At 38.5% G+C, this 17,195-nt stretch overlaps 1 protein-coding gene across 1 annotated transcript in view; it reads right to left on the bottom strand.

Annotated features, from left to right (window-relative positions):
- Positions 1-17,195, bottom strand: part of PIK3C2A (phosphatidylinositol-4-phosphate 3-kinase catalytic subunit type 2 alpha) — a 94,686-nt gene that overhangs the window by 55,769 nt on the left and 21,722 nt on the right. Inside the window, exons 3-7 of the mRNA XM_066365167.1 lie at positions 8,674-8,831; positions 6,398-6,518; positions 5,354-5,465; positions 3,055-3,134; positions 2,493-2,556 (exon numbers count right to left, since the gene is read on the bottom strand). Coding sequence (XP_066221264.1) covers positions 2,493-2,556; positions 3,055-3,134; positions 5,354-5,465; positions 6,398-6,518; positions 8,674-8,831 — 535 coding nt within the window. The remainder of the gene's footprint in view (positions 1-2,492; positions 2,557-3,054; positions 3,135-5,353; positions 5,466-6,397; positions 6,519-8,673; positions 8,832-17,195) is intronic.

Genomic DNA, 17,195 nt, shown 5'->3' with positions numbered 1-17,195 from the left:
AAGACTAAGAACTTATTACAAGAAACATGAAAGTTCTTCATGATCTTAGTGTAGTTTTAGGGAAATGCTGAGATTGAAGGCTTATCTGGAGAAAGTTCATAAGAGAATAGGAAAGAGGAAAGAAAGAAAGTAGAAGCAACAAGAACAGATTAACTTTCAAGAGTTCTGCAGCAAAGAAAATAGAGAAGTTCTTCTGCAGGGAAATTCAGACTTTTTTATTCAAGATGGGAGACAGATCCAGGGACCAGTCCTTGAACTCTTTTTCTCTACCTGAAATGGTTATCTCATCCAGTCTTATGGCTGAAAAATGCCATTTATAGTCTGATGATTCTCAAGTTTATCATCTTCTCCAGTCTGGACCATTAAATTCCAGATTCATATCCAACTGTCTACTCAACATCACTATTTGGATTAATAATAGTCATATCAAACATAATGTCCAAATTGAGTACCAGATCTTCTCCCAAACATGTTCTTCTTACGATTTTCCACATCTCACTAAAAGGCAACTCCAAAGTTTCAAATGCTCAGGTTGCAAATCCTGGAGTTATACTTAACTCTTCCCCCAACCCCATACTTCAAATCTAATCTATCAGTAAATCATCCTAGCATAAACTTGAAAATATATCACAGAATTCAATCCCTTCTCACCACTTCTATTATAATGGTCCAAGCCAACATCATCTCTTCTGTGGCTAGCAAAATATCTTAACTTATTTGTTTCCTTCCACTCTTGCTCCCCTCCCTCATTCTATTTCAGCTACAAAGACTTAGTGGGCTTAAACATACCAAGCACATTCCCCTGGCAGAAAACCAGTAACTTCTTCCTCTCCTTCAGTTCTTTACTCAGATTCATCTTCTCAATGAGGCCTTCTCTGATTACTTTATTTGAAATGGCAACAATACTTTTTTCTATATCACTCACCACCTGATAACACATATGTTTTCCTAGCATATTTCATTGTCCATCTCCTCCAACTAGAATTTAAACTAAGGGCAGGGATTACAGTTTCTATTGTTCACTCCCATATCCTCAGCACCTATGACTGCCTCACAATGAGAACATACTCATTACACATTTATTAAATAAATGGAAACGTGTATATGCTGATAAGAATGTACTACTAGCTAGAAATATGGAAGTTATCCAACACTATTTCTTCTTCTCTTATACTTCATTACCTATCAAAACCTTACCAATTTTGTCTAAGAATTGTTAATCAGTTCCCTGCTTTTTAACTTTCACCATAGTCATTATCTTTCACTCAATCTACTATACAAAAAACCCTTCTAAGCAGTCTTCCTAAAAACAATCTTGCCAACTCTAAATCTAACTTCCACAGTATGGTCAGAGTGATTTCAGAACTCAGGACAAACCATGTCACCCATGCCACCCCACCCTACTCCACTCTACTTCCCACTCTCAGCTAAGAACATATTAAATGGTGACAGCAGGGATCAGCAAACTTTTTCTATAAAATGGCAAATAGAAAGAGTTTATTTAGTCTTTGCAGAACATACGGTCTCTGTCCTAACTACCCAACTGTAGTATTAGAGCAAAAATGCAGGCAGAGAAAATGATATAAATAAATGGCTGTGGCTGTGCCCACCTCCCAAAATTTATTTACAAGAATAGAAAGTGCATTGGAGGTGCTTCCCTCCTGGGAGCATGCCCGTGCCTTTCCCCTTGCCCCCTTCTTTCTCCAGGTACATTACCTTTACCCTTCTCTCTTCTAAGCTCCAAGTGCCCTTTTTTTTTGCCTGTGTAACTTTCTAAACAACTTTCTCTTATAGTTTGAGAAAAAAATAAAAGAAAGTAAACTGGATATGGCATCCTGATCTAGAGGATAAAGTAAAACTCTAACATAAATTATAAGGTAAAAACTTATGTCTGGCTATCTCTAATGTCATCTCCCAACCTTCATTCCACATTTTGTACTCTAACTACTTCTAACACATGTATCACACCCATGTGTTTTTGTTCACATGCCCTTCCCAACTATCTTCTTCTAGCTAACTCATACTGTTTAAAATGTGGCTCAGGCATCCTCCATTCTTAGAAGCCTTCCTTGAACCCTTAAGTTGAGAGAAGTGTCCTTTGACCTCACAGAGAACCCCACTGTACACTCTATTTTACATTTAATGTTGAAATTGTTTAAATCCCTCATCAGTAGTTTTAAATTTATGGTAGACGGTAACTAAGTCATTTACTATAATAACTGCAATAACTAGCATATAGTAAGCATTCAATAAAAGTTATTTTTTAATTCAACTAAAGATTCCTCTTAGTAATAAAGCTGAAGTGAGACAAAACATGTTGACTCAGCATTATTGCCAACTTTTTTAGTAAGCTGGGTCAGAAAACAAGTCATCATACATCAACAGCAAGGATATAGTTTAAGTAGTCCATAAATATTTTATCCAATGCTAATACTAGTATTTAAAAGAGAACAGAGGTAAGTCACCATGCCAAAATGTGAATTAAGACTTACTTCAATTCGAAGAGCCAGCTCTACGTGGTTGTGATAAGAATCTAAAAGTTCTTCAATAGGATATCTGAAATAAAGAATAGTTAGTTATTGTGGCTGAAGGATACTATATACAAAAATAATTGTTTTATTTACCAAAATAAATGTATTCACATCTGCCCTGGCTGATTGGCTCAGTAGTAGAGCATCAGCCTGGTGTGCAGGAGTCCCGGGTTCGATTCCCGGCCAGGGCACACAGGAGAAGCGCCCATCTGTCTCTCCCCCTCTCCTTCCTCTCTGTCTCTCTCTTCCCCTCCCGCAGCCGAGGCTCCATTGGAGCAAAAGTTGGCCCGGGTGCTGGGGATGGCTCCATGGCCTCTGCCTCAGGCGCTAGAATGGCTCTGGTCACAACAGAGCATCGCCCCCTGGTGGGCATGCCGGATGGATTCCGGTCGGGCACATGCGGGAGTCTGTCTGACTGCCTCCCCGTTTCCAACTTAAGAAAAAAAAAAAAAAAAAAAAAAAAAAAGTATTCACATCTAAAAGCAAACTTTGAAAACCTGCAATTAATGCTTATATGCCACACCTTGTCATGACTTCTTTATAAGGTTTTTCTATTTGATGTAGCTGTTTGTTTAAATCCACAGGTGTTTCATCATCTTCCGCCTAAACAAATACATATACACAAATGTTTAACAAAAAAATCAAACCCATTTTTTTGGTGTTTCTACTGACAAATTAAATATGATTAAGTTTATGATAAATTCTTGAAAGTAAGTAATTTTTTCCAAACTGACACTAAAATATTATCAGAATTATAAATATTATTTATAATTGACTCCAAAAAAAGTAAGTTAATATCCTGAAATTTGTTTTTCTAAATGAAAAAACATAAATGCTTTTATGTCGAGATTCTGATAACTCCCAAAGCAAAAACTACTTCTGTTCTATATACAGAGACTAGAAGCTAAAAATTCTTTTAAAAATGGCTGGCAGACAAATGAAGGTGGGGTGGGAAAAGATAGAAAAGTGATTATTTGAATTTCTGCATTTTCTTCTAATAATAATCAAGTTTCTCTCCACCTTACCCCCAATAAATGAGGTTTCTGGTCTTTCTCCTACCATAAATCCTTCCTATGAAAATACACTCAAAAACATCAATCCTTAGGAAATCAAAAAGAGGAGTTACTAATAATTGCTAAAATGTAATGAATTCTGTGAAACAATTTACTACACTGAAATTGAAATAAACTCTAGCTAACATAGCAGGAAAACTGAAGAAAATAAAAACTATAAAAAGTAGAAATGGGCCCTGGCCAGTTGGCTCAGTGATAGAGCGTCGGCCTGGCGTGCAGGAGTCCTGGGTTCGATCCCCGGGAAGGGCACGCAGGAGAGGCGCCCATCTGCTTCTCCACCCCTCCCCCTCTCCTTCCTCTCTCTCTCTCTCTTCCCCTCCCGCAGCCAAGGCTCCATTGGAGCAAAGTTGGCCCAGGCGCTGAGGATGGCTCTATGGTCTCTGCCTCAGGCACTAGAATGGCTCTGGTTGCAATAGAGTAACATCTCAGATGGGCAGAGCATCGCCCCCTGGTGGGCATGCCGGGTGAATCCCGGTCGGGCGCATGCAGGAGTCTGTCTGACTGCCACTCCATTTCCAGCTTCAGAAAAATACAAAAATAAATTAAAAAAAAAAAGTAGAAATGATGGCTGTTTTCCCATCGCAAATTCTACCAAATGAATAATTCTCATTAGAGATTAAAATTCATCACGTCAGCCCTGGACGGCTGGCTCAGTGATAGAGCGTCAGCCTGGTGTGCAGGAGTCCCAGGTTCGATCCCCGGCTAGGGCACACAGGAGAGGTGCCCATCTGCTTCTCCACCCCTCCCCCTCTCCTTCCTCTCTCTCTCTCTCTTCCCCTCCCGAAGCCAAGGCTCCATTGGAGCAAAGTTGGCCTGGGCGCTGAGGCTGGCTTCATGACCTCTGCCACAGGCGCTAGAATGGCTCCGGTTGCAACAGAGCAATGCCCCAGATGGGCAAAGCATCGCCCCCTAGTGGGTATGCCAGGTGGATCCCGGTCAGGTGCATACAAGAGTCTGTCTCTCTGACTCCCCACTTCTCACTTCAGAAAAATACAAAAGAAATAATAAATAAAATTAAATTCATCACATATACAGTAATAAAATGGCCTAATTTCCTGCATGCTATTTTGCTTTAACCTCTAAAGAAACTACTGTACTTTTGAAAACACAGAATTGGTTTTCATTAGTGAAAAATAATGTATTTTTCTCAGTTTGGTACAAAGGTCAATGTGGGTCTTTTTCCCCCCAAAAAACATATTTAGTATTCAAAATCTTTCCTTCTTTCTCATTTCTCCTTGACTAGACCCTGACATTCTCATTCTTGTGCAAGACTATTACAAATCAAAATTTTAATTCTTGCACTTTGATTTTCAAATAGGCCTCCATGTCTGAGTACATGCTACCTAAGCCTCAATGATTAAAAATCTCCCTGCATAGCCTAACCAGTGGTAGTGCAGTGGACAGAGCACTGACCTGTAATGCTGAGGTCCCAGGTTTGAAACCCTGAGGTCACTGGCTTGAGTATGGGGCACTGGCTCGGCTGGAGGCCCCCATTCAAAGCACGTATGAGAAGCAGTCAATGAACAACCAAAGTGGCACAATTACGAGTTGATGCTTCTCATCTCTCTCCCTACCACCCCATCAAATAAATAAATAAATAAATAAATAAATAAATCCCTGCTGAGACAGAGTTCATCATTTCCAGTCCAACCCAGAAATCTTGGGAGAATAAACAAATTGCAAATTGGTTTTTTAGAGGAATTATTCCAATTTATTCAAATGCAATTCAGTTATAAGGTAAACACTTACTGTTCGAGCCAGATTCTGGCACATCGCACTTAAGGTCAAAAGTTGTAGTTTAATCTCTGTGTCCCATTTTCGACAGTTTTGAATATGTTCATGACTTCCAAGGCAATGATTACTGTTAAAATATATTAATTATTCATCAATGTTATTTTCTTCAAACTAGAAAGTATAGAGGTGAGAGTAAAATATTGTATCTGCATCAGAAATGGAATAAAATGGCAAAAGAGATAGTTTTTTAACCAAGTGTGAGCATTTAAGTAGAGGAATAATTTTACATAAGAGTCAAAACAAAGAAGAAAGAAGATAAAGAAGAAAACATGAAAAATAACGACAACACAATTTTAGTAGTCTATGAGAATAAAATCTGTAGTATACCTAGACTAAATGCTAGATATAATACTTACCTGATTCAGTAGAAGTCATATAATAATCATTTCAGGTAACTAAAAGGAAATCACAGTTGGCCACTGTGTAAAATTATATGTGCTACACAAGGAAAATAGCCTATAATGTGACTATTAACTCTTTGCAGAAAGAAAAAAAAATATCCTTAAATTCACTTATCAACCAATTGCCCACCATTCTTCCCATCTGAGAATATAAGCTTTTTAAAGGATATACCAAGTCTTAATTATCTCTGAAATCCCTCCACTGTTTTAAACACGATTTAGTAGACAAAATATATCTCAATACAAGTTTATTGATACAATGAATAAATTCATTAGGACTCAATGTGTTTTTGGATTACAATTTGAACTTGAAATTTTTCTAATTTTAGCTGTTAAGCCCTGGCCAAATAGCTGCATTGGCTGGAGCATCATTTGGATATACAGAGGTTGCCAGTTTCATCCCCAGTCAAGGCACATACAGAAACAGACTGATGTTTCTGTCTATCTGTTTCTCTCCCTCTCTCTCTCTCTTTCTCTTCCTTCCTCTCTCTCTAAAATCAAATAAATTTTTAAATCAAGAAAATGCTTCAAAGAAAATAAATCTGTTAAAAATGAAATTTCCAAAGATGTTGCTCAGTAGTTAAATGAACAAACTTACTTCTGCAGCACTTCCTCTTGACCACAGACTTTCAAAACATAGCTGCCAACATCTACTTCATTTAAGTCATCATGTACCCAGCAAAGGGCTTGCATTATAATGATTTCTACAGTAGAACTCACTGTAAAAGAATTAAGTCATCATTTTCATTTTGTTCAGTTAACTCTTAAGTATATATTTATTCAGACTGTATTTCTTATAATCTAAGACAGTACTTACTGTTCAATAAAAATATAATGCAGGTCACATGTATAATGGTATTTTTTAAAAATACCATTTCAACATATAAACAGGATATCAAAATTACTGAGGAGATATCTTATATTCTCTTCAAACTAAATCCTTGAAAATTTATATTTTATATTATAGCACATCTCAACTATATTAGTCACATTTCAGGGCTCAATAGCCACATGTGGCAAGTGGTTATTAGACAGGGAAGATCTAAGCTAAAAAAGCCACCTCCTTATCATAGACACTTCCAAAAAGGATGACACTTAGCACTATCTAGCAAACAATGATTTAAACCACATCATATAAGGAAAAAGAATCACCACTTTAAATGTTTGACATTGGCCTGGTAAATTTTCTAATAAAGGATAAAAATCTAGCAACTAGGAAGTATTTTTCAATTATCATTCTTGGTAATGGCTGGATACTAAGATTCCAACACATTAAAAACTAAGGTAACCTTTAAAGTAAATTATTTTTTGTAAAGTAACTTATTTCTATACTTCAAGCCCCTATGTGCAATTTAGAAGATACTGATTACATTCAAACTTCATGAAATTAACAGCTTGGTAAAAAAGGCCATAAAACCTCTAATTCAAAGGCTACATTTCTGAATATTCAAAATAATGATAACATTTATAAACCATTTGTACCATAATACGGTTACAATTCTTAACAGAGATGTACATGATAACTGTGCACATTTATGAAGAAGCAAACAATAGGCATTTGAAATATTCTTTAAACAATCAGATCTTACTATAGCAAGTCAAAATTTGACACAAATTAAAACATTTGCTACCACTGTCTAAGCATCGATATTATGCTTATTTCAATCAAGGGGCCTATTGTATTTTTTTCTTCAACTGTAGTATTAATTCTTACTTCATACTTAGATTTAAGTGATTCTTCAAACCAATATGTGAGGTCTATTTAAACAGAATAATAATTCTTTTAGAAACTAAAAATACAAAAAGACTGTTTATAGTTGGCTAACATTTTTGTTGCAAATATTTTTTCAAAGGGCCTTGAAAAATACAAAGCCACAAAGAAAGTATACAAATATTAGACATATTACTAGCCATAACCTCTAAAGAAAAAAATGGCATGATTTTTAGGCAGAAGTACAGTAGAAATACAGGATCTTATTCTGCTGTTGGAATACCATTAAAATAATACACATTGTGACCAAAGCAATAAATATAAAAGAAAATAGTTTTTAGAACTATAACAAAGTATTTCCTACAGACTTGGGGATAATTTCAAGAAAGGATACCCACATCAAATTTCAAAGGAAGACTTAGAACCAAGGGAGAAATATCTGCTCCTTATAGTAGCAATTTTCAGCAGGTATGCAGCAAGAATGTTTAAAACATGCAATACCTTACTATTTAGTCAGGGGTATCAACTTCTTTTCACTTCAATTGTCAAATAAAAAAAATGACAGCAGCCAATACAACAACAGCCATCCGTGTTGGATAAAATATCTATTTTATTTTGTCAGATTGGCAAAAAGATGTATTTTCTTTCATGTGCCGCAGAATTTTAGTATTAGTTTATGTATGCCATGAGATGGAAAAGGTTGAAAACTGCTGCCTTAGAACTTAGCAAGATAACTGGAATTTCAATTTTACTGACAGCTTTTTATAAACAAGCATTCTTCCTCTCATAAAACAAAACAAACAAAAAAAGGAATAAGGAATCGGTCTTTCTATTTAATTAGCTATTTATTAGACTTTTTATCTAATGCTTTGGTGCCTTGGCCAAGATTCACTGATTAATCTAAGTTACTCAGCATTTTTCAGAGAACTATGTACAGTTGTTATAAATGTAAACTATTTTCCCACTGGCGCTAACCAGGAAAGTATCCATATACAGTGCCACATTTTTGAAAAGAACAACTAATGATTATTAAGTATTTTACCACACATGAATTTTTCCAAAAGAACACTAAGAGGTGGTTTATTAAGAGAATAATTATTAACATTTTAAACATTTTCTCTCTATCAGAGCAAAACAGGATGACTGGGGAACTACAAACCTACCATCACATGTAAAAGTAACTGGCAGTTGAAATCCTTCAATTTCAATGGAGACCTTCACACTAGCATTTTCTCCACATATGTTTCTTTGCACCGTGACCGGACTTAACAAATAGCCTGGATTTGTGCAGCGATCGGTATATGGAAAGTTGGTCTTCAATCTGTTCACAAGAAAGAAAAAATTAAGCTTTTTTTTTTTTTTTTTTTACAGAGACAGAGAGAGAGTCAGAGAGAGGGATAGACAGGGACAGACAGACAGGAATGGAGAGAGATAAGAAGCATCAATCATCAGTTTTTCGCTGCGACACCTTAGTTGTTCATTGATTGCTTTCTCATATGTGCCTTGACTGCGGGCCTTCAGCAGACCGAGGAATCCCTTGCTGGAGCCAGCGACCTTGGGTCCAAGCTGGTGAGCTTTTTGCTCAAGCCAGGTGAGCCTGCGCTCAAGCTGGCGATCTCGGGGTCTCGAACCTGTGTCCTTGGCATCCCAGTCCGACGCTCTATCCACTGTGCTACCGCCTGGTCAGGCTAAACTCTTTTTTTAAAAGCTGCACTTATTTGAACTCTGAACAAGGCTTTGCATGCTTCCAGCCATTCAATTCTGTCCTTTGTTAAATTTTAGAGCAGCTCATTAGAACTGCAATGAATGGACCCTTGTCAAAACTCCAAATACCAGTATTTGCCTTTTTAAATAAAAGGTATCCAAGTAAAGAGATTAAGTACTGCCAGGATATCTTTGGTAGCATTATCAACATTAATCAAACACATACTGGACACATGGCATTAAAAGAGATGCTCTTCTTCACATTCTTTTGCAACACAGTATAATTACACAAAGTGGTACATTTTTAACAAATCACTGATAATGCAGGCAATGTAGCCCTAAAATTGTCCTTTAAAAATCTTTTTTTTCTAAGGTCCAGTTTCCTACACATTGTTTCTGGTTGTTACACAATGATTTAAGGGGGAAAAAGTTCCTAGCCTGACCTGATAGCTCAGTTGGTTTAGAGTTGTTCCAATATGCCAAGGTTGAAGGTTTAATCCCCAGTAAGGACACAATAATCAACCAATAAATGTGTAAATAAGCAGAACAACAAACTGATGTTTGTCTCTCTCTCTCTCATTCTCTCAAACCAATAAAATAATAAAATAAAACATAGAGAATGGGTTTTTATAATGTTATGAAGCCTTTATTCCCTCAAAGTGATTTTTAAAACTTAGGGAATGTTGGGGAGGGAGGGGCACAAAGAAAACCAGTTAGAAGGTGACGGAAGACAATTTTATCAATGTCACCCCATCAAAATTAATAAAAAAAAAAAAAAAAAAAAAAAAAAAAAGAATGTGTCTCACGGCTAATTCAGGCAGTTAGAAGAATAGTATAAGGATGCTAATTCTGCTTCTCAGGCCACATCCTGCAAAAGGGGCCCCAAGAAAATTGGTGATTAGGCTCCTCTGATTTTGCCCATTGGATTTAAAAAAAAATAGGTCAGGAATGCCCTGAAATGGAACTAACAATACATGAGCATAAATTTAAAGGACTTTTAGATACTGGAGCTGATGTATCTGTTATTGCTAAGCTACATTGGCCTCCTTCCTGGCCTACTCATGCAGCAGCCACAGAATTACAAGGTATAGAGCAGAGTAAATCCCCTCAACAAAGTTCTAGTTTTCTACATTGGGAAGATTAAGAAGGTCATTCTGGATTTTTTATGTGCTTCCTGGATGGCCAGTTAATTTGTGAGGTAGAGATGTTTTGAAAAATATGGGAGCATTGCTTGTCAGTCCTAATGGTTTAGTCAGTACTCAGATGCTTGATCAGGGATTTTTGCCCACCAAGGGACTAGAGAAAGAACAGCGAGGAATTCTCACCCCCATAGAAGTGACACCTAATACCAGAAGGTGTGGATTAGGATATCAAAATTTAGCATAGGGGCCTTGGTAGCTCCTGTTATCTCAATAATGCATTGTGCAGACCCAATTATTTGGAAATCAGATAATCCTGTATGGGTACACCAATGGCCCCTTTCTCAGGAGAAACTTAGGGCAGCTGCTCAACTGGTACAAGAGCAGCTACAGCTTGGGCACATTGAACCATCTAATAGCCCATGGAATACACTTCCATATTTTGATATTGTTGCCTCTTGGATTATCAAGGGGCATAGGCGACCCTTACAGCTTATAGGTTTTGAGCCTCAAAATTATTGTTGTTCCTTTTTTCAAAGGATCAACAACAATGGGTCTGGGAAACTTCCACTAAATGGCAAATCACTCTTGCAAATCAATGGACAACTTTATACTGAAACTGTCAACTTAAAATCAGCTCAAAGTCTAGAATTATATGCCATTATCATGGCTTTTCAGCATTTGCCATATTCCCCCTTTAATCTATATACAGATAGCAAATATTTATTTATGGTGTTTCCACTATAAAGACTGCTCTCTTAGGGACAAATGCTGATTAACTATTTCAGCAGTTCCTCCTTCTTCAAAGACTTATATGTCAACACAGAGCTCCATGTTTTATAGGACATACTCGAGCTCACTCCATGCTCCCTGGAGCTTTAGCACAAGGGAATGCCCTTTTTCTTTTCTTCTCTCTCTTTTTTTTTTGCATTTTTCTGAAGTGCAAAAAAAAAAGAAATGGGGAGGCAGTCAGACAGACTCCCGCATGCGCTCGACCGGGATCTACCCAGTACGCCTACCAGGGGGGAATGCTCTGCCCATCTGGGGTGTTGCCTTGTTGCAACCAGAGCCATTCTAGTGCCTGAGGCAGAGGCCACAGAGCCATCCTCAGTGCCCGGGCCAACTTTGCTCCAATGGAGCCTTGGCTGCAGGAGGAGAAGAGAGAGACAGAGAGGAAGGAGAAGGGGAGGGGTGGAGAAGCAGATGGGTGCTTCTCCTGTGTGCCCTGGCCGGGAATCGAACCCGGGACCCCTGAACGCCAGGCCAACGCTCTACCACTGAGCCAACTGGCCAGGGCCTAGGAATGCCCTTGTTGATCAATTTACCCAAAAGAAAACTATTTGGAGCAACCATGACAGATAGAGCAATTCAGTCTCATACTATTCATCACCAGAACGCTGCAGCCCTATGTAAACAGTTTCAACTTTCTCGGGAAGCAGCACGGCAGATTGGGAAATCCTGTCCAAGGGGTCCTATACTACAATCTGTCCCTTCATTTGGAGTTAACCCTCAAGGACCCCTACCAGGACACCTTTGGCAAATGGATCTTACTCATATACCTTCATTTGGCAAACAGTCCTATGTCCACGTTATAGTGGATACATATTCTGGATTTATAGTAACCTCTGTCAAAACAGGAGAGGCTGCTAAGCATGATATAGGCTCATTGTCTGTATGCATTGTTCTATTATTGGATTTCCTAAACTGGTTAAACTGACAATGCTCCTGCATATGGAGCAAAAGCATTTACTGTATTTTGTCAAACCTTTCGAATTATGTGTATTTCTTACAATCTTTAAAGTCAAGGTATTATTAAAGTGTACCCAACAAATATTTTAAGGTCAATTTAAAAAAATTTAAAAGGGGGGAGTCATATCCTGGAACTCCTACGGGTCTACCATATCATGCTTTTTACTTAAAAACATTTTAAATTTCTTTTGAATGCTGATGAACAAATCTTTTTCTCCTGCAAACTACTACCTTCTTTATTTGATCCAGCTAATAACACTGTTTTGTCTTTTTCCAAATAGCTCTAGATATATGGAAAAGATTTATATAGGAAGATGGGGATCCTCAAATCCCTCAGCAAGATCTTCTGAGCATGGCTTTTAAGATACCAAGAGGCAGATAAAGCCCAATAGAGATCAGGGGAACTACCAGCTTTTAGGATACGCCCTTAAAGGCTCCAATGCCCTAAAGGGATCTCATAGGATGCCATCTGGGTCCTGCTTCAATAATGGAAAGGAAGGTCATTGAGCTAAAGCCTGCCAGACTTACATGCCTCTGCCGTGAGGAAACAGGGACACTAGAAGGTAGGCTTCCTCCTTGCTCCTCTAAGGGAGGGTTCAGACTCTTCCAGCCCTGCTCCAGCCACCTATGACCTAACCTTGCCCAGAATGCTGGGGTTTGCCACTGAAGGCTGAAGGTGCCCAGGGCCGTTGGCCCCATCTACGACACTGTGGACAAGCCTAGGGTATTTCTTCCAAGAAGCAGGTAAACTGATCTCATTTGCACAAGGGCCACTTAACTATGACTTGCCTCAATAGTCAGGTTTTTTATTCTTCCCTCGAAGATCTCTGTTGTGGGTGTTGATAGTCCTATTTTCTGCTGCTTTGTTTAATATATAGTGTTTCCTTTATTCCTCCTACCTCAATGCCCTGCTCATATGTCAGGCTGGAACCTACTCCTAATTTAGAGCTCTATTTCCTCCTTTTGCCAACTTCTATTACGAATCTACCTTTGCCACCCAGCTTAGTATATCCCAAGGTTCTCTTTACCAAGCCACAGTCACAGAGCTCCAGGGAAAAGCAACCTGGTCTCATCCTCCAGGCAGAGGAGAACAGAAGCTCCATCTCCACACATGCTGCAGGTGGCTTTTCCAGTCTACCTGAATCATTACCAGCTAGAAGCAGCGGTCATTGGGACTTGGAGGTGAGCTGCAAAGTATAGAATTGTGACAATTCCAGTGCCATGCGTACTTTTCCTGGACGTGGATTTTTCCTGGACTCCTGCTCCTTGTGACAGCTCCTAACAGACTGAACTAGGGTTGGGTTGCATTTTTCAGGGATTTGGCATGGTGTTGGGGCCAACTTGGACTTGGTGAACATGTTAAGGACACTACTCTTTTATGGATTCTTGCTGTATTGACCAAGAGTTTGCTTAAAGGCTTTAATCACTGTAAAAAAAAAAAAAATAGAAGACTGGATAAAGAAGATGTGGCACATATACACCATGGTATACTATTCAGCCATAAGAAATGATGACATCGGATCACTTACAAGAAAATAGTGGGATCTTGATAACATTATACGGAGGTGAAATAAGTAAATCAGAAAAAAACAAGAACTGCAGGATTCCATACATTGGTGGGACATAAAAACGAGACTAAGAGACATGGACAAGAGAGTGGTGGTTACAGGGGGTGGGGGGAGGGAAGGAAGGAGAGGGGGGAGGAGGAAGGGGAGAGGGACAAAGAAAACTAGATAGAAGGTGATGGAGGACAATCTGACTTTGGGTGATGTACCGGTATGCAACAGAATTTAATGACAAGATAACCTAGACATGTTTTCTTTAAATATATGTACCCTGATTTATTGATGTCACCCCATTAAAATTAATAAAAATTTATGTATATAAAAAAAAAACTTAGAGAATGTTAAGAATTGCCTGTGAAGTACTTAGAGTATTCATAGGTATTCAGAGGAGCAATATAATTTAAATTTAAATAAATAAGCATGGTGTATGGCTCATCTCCAGAGAGCACTTCTGTTATTAGAAGACAAGGGAGGACCTGATGCCTTCTTTAAACTCATGGGCTTTCTTTAACTTTTTTCTAGAGGTTAGAAGACAAGTTCCATCTTCGCATCTGCTTTTCATAGGACTATAAATGAAATGAATACTGAAAGTAGTCTATTTCTTCTGTAAAAATTAAAATAATAAAGTCACAGGAATAGAATAAAACAGTCTGAGTTGACAGAAAGGTTCTGGAGAGGTAGCAAGTTTAACAGTTTGTGCAAAGTCTCTAGAACTGAGTTAAAATCCTGATTTTACAACTTCCTAGCTGTATGATCTTAGTCAAGTTATTGAATCTCCTATTTTGCTTCCGTTTTCTCCTCTATAAACTGAGGATTATACTATTTCTAACCTTGTAGGGTTGTTGTGAGAATTAATGTGAATTAAGTACTAAAGCACTCAGGCCTAGAGACATGGTAAGTGCTACAAGCATCTTGTCGAATGAGTAAATCTGGTTTCTGCATTGTGATCCTAAGCGCCACAAAGGATCCACCATTAAGAAGAAATCTAATTGCCTGACCAAGTAGTGATGCAGTGGATAGAGTGTTGGCCTGGGATGCTGAGGACCTAGGTTCAAAACCCCAAGGTTGCCAGCTTGAGCATGGGATCATAGACATGACCCCATGGTTGCTGGCTTGAGGTCAAGATCATTGGCTTGAGCAAGGGGTCACTGGCTCGTTTGGAGTCCCTTGGTCAAGGCACATATGAGAAAGCAATCAAAGAACAATTAAGGCACCACAACTATGAGCTGATGCTTCTCATCTCTCTCCCTTCCTGTCTGTCCCTGTCTTTAAAAAAAAAAATGTAATTGAAATAAAGATAATATTAAGTAATAAAATTAAATTAATATGGAAATGCACCCTTAGATGCAGATGTGGACACATTATCCTACGATATCTGACTGCTAACAAGCTTATCCCTTTTTAACACAATGACAAGATCTTCATAGAGCTCAGCCTAATATTCTTATTGTTTTACACATACTTGGTATTCTCTTGTTTTGTACGGTATGACTAAGATATTCACAGCAAATCATTAAATTAACTGATATATAAAATGTTACAGAATTTTGTCTACATTTAGCAAACTTTCAATTTTCAGGAACCTTTCTTTTTTTTGTATTTTTTTTTTTTAAGTTGGAAATGGGGAGGCAGTCAAACAGACTCCCGCATGTGCCCAACCAGGATCCACCTGGCATACTCACCAGGGGCGATGCTCCGCCCATCTGGGGCGTCGCTCTGTTGCAACCAGAGCCATTCTAGCGCCTGAGGCAGAGGCCACAGAGCCATCCTCAGCGCCCGGGCCAACTTTGCTCCAATGGAGCCTTGGCTGCGGGAGGGGGAAGAGAGAGACAGAGAGGAAGGAGAGGGGGAGGGGTGGAGAAGCAGATGGGCGCTTCTCCTGTGTGCCCTGGCTGGGAATCGAACCCAGGACTCCTGCACGCCAGGCTGACGCTCTACCACTGAGCCAACCAGCCAGGGCCAGGAACCTTTTTTAAGGATGATGAAAGGAAAACCAGAAATTCCTGATAGCTCAAAAAACAAAAATTTATTAGATAAAAATTCCAGTAATAAAATTAATTCAATGAACTTGACTTTGGTGGGGCCCTCTAATTCCTTTTCTTAAAAATAATCCTTTCTTTTATACAACAATATAAATGGTCTTAATGTCACAGAACTGTATGTGAAAAGTGGGAAAATGGTTAAAATAGAATATTATGTATTTTATATCACAATAAAATTTTAACGAGTCCTTTTTTTTCTCTGCTTGACACCATGAAAGATAGCTAATTCAGAAAACTGCCATAATTTTCTTTGTTCTTCTATAAAATTGGTAACTTTTTCTATTCTCATGGTTTTGTTTGTTTTTTAAATTTTAGATAAAAAAACAGTAAGATGGTAACAGAGTCCTTAAAGTTGGGCTTTTTTGTTTCGTTTTGTTTATAACTAAACCTACAAGATCATATTAAATGAGTAAATTGGTAATTGTTGAGTAAATGATTCACTTTCAATGTAACAGACATATAAGGTTTTTTTATGGACACTTTCCAGGCGTCCCCAAACTACGGCCCACGGGCCACAGCATGTGGCCCCCTGAGGCCATTTATCCCGCCCCCCACCGCACTACCGGAAGGGGCACCTCTTTCATTGGTGGTCAGTGAGAGGAGCACTGTATGTGGCGGCCCTCCAACGGTCTGAGGGACAGTGAACTGGCCCCCTGTGTAAAAAGTTTGGGGACCTCTGCTTAGGCCAACATAGCTTGATGCTCTTAAGCAATTACCGATAAAGAGTATTTTTTTGTACTTTAAATTTTTCTCTATAATTTCTATTTCCCTCTTACCACCAAAGAAATAGCTTTGTTTAAAGTGGCTCTATAGTTCAAGAAATTGAATATTTCTACGCACACAGTAAAATCTTTTAGTTTTTCTACTATGTGCTCAGTCAAGCTAAAGTTACATATAGATAGAGCCATATCATGCAAAATCAGAAGAACAGAAGAGATAAAGATAAGGGTCTTAATGCTACTTTACAAAAATGTATGCTCGGCATTGTTTAAAATAAAATTAATGAGCTAGCTCCAGTTAGCTCTATGGATAGAGCATTGGCCTGGCATGTAGACATCCTGGGTTTGATCCCTGGTCAGGAAACACATGAGAATCAATCACCTTTTCTCTCCCTCCCTCTCTCACTTCTCTTCCTCCCCTCCTGTAACCAGTGGCTCAGTTGATCCAAGTGTCGGCCTCAGGGGATAGCTCAGATGATTCAAGCACTGGCCCCAGACAGGGGTTGCGAGTGGATCCCAGTCAGGGTGTCATGCGGGAATCTATCTCCCCACCTCTCAAATAAATAAATAAATAAATAAATAACAAATTCAGAGGTGAAGTACTTGAAAACATATAAGCAGGAGAGGAGTAAGGAGGGGGAAATATCCAGTGACAGAAAATTTGACTTGGGTGATTGGCACACAATGCAATCAACAGTTCATAAGCTATAGAAATGTTTATGTTTACTTGAAACCTATGAACTTGATCAATGTCACCCCATTAAATT

This window comes from Saccopteryx leptura, chromosome 1 (genome assembly GCF_036850995.1).
Source record: "Saccopteryx leptura isolate mSacLep1 chromosome 1, mSacLep1_pri_phased_curated, whole genome shotgun sequence".
In the NCBI taxonomy this organism is placed as follows: Eukaryota; Metazoa; Chordata; class Mammalia; order Chiroptera; family Emballonuridae; genus Saccopteryx; species Saccopteryx leptura.
Note: the sequence above shows the minus strand (reverse complement) of the source record. Positions and strands in the feature narration are given on the sequence as shown.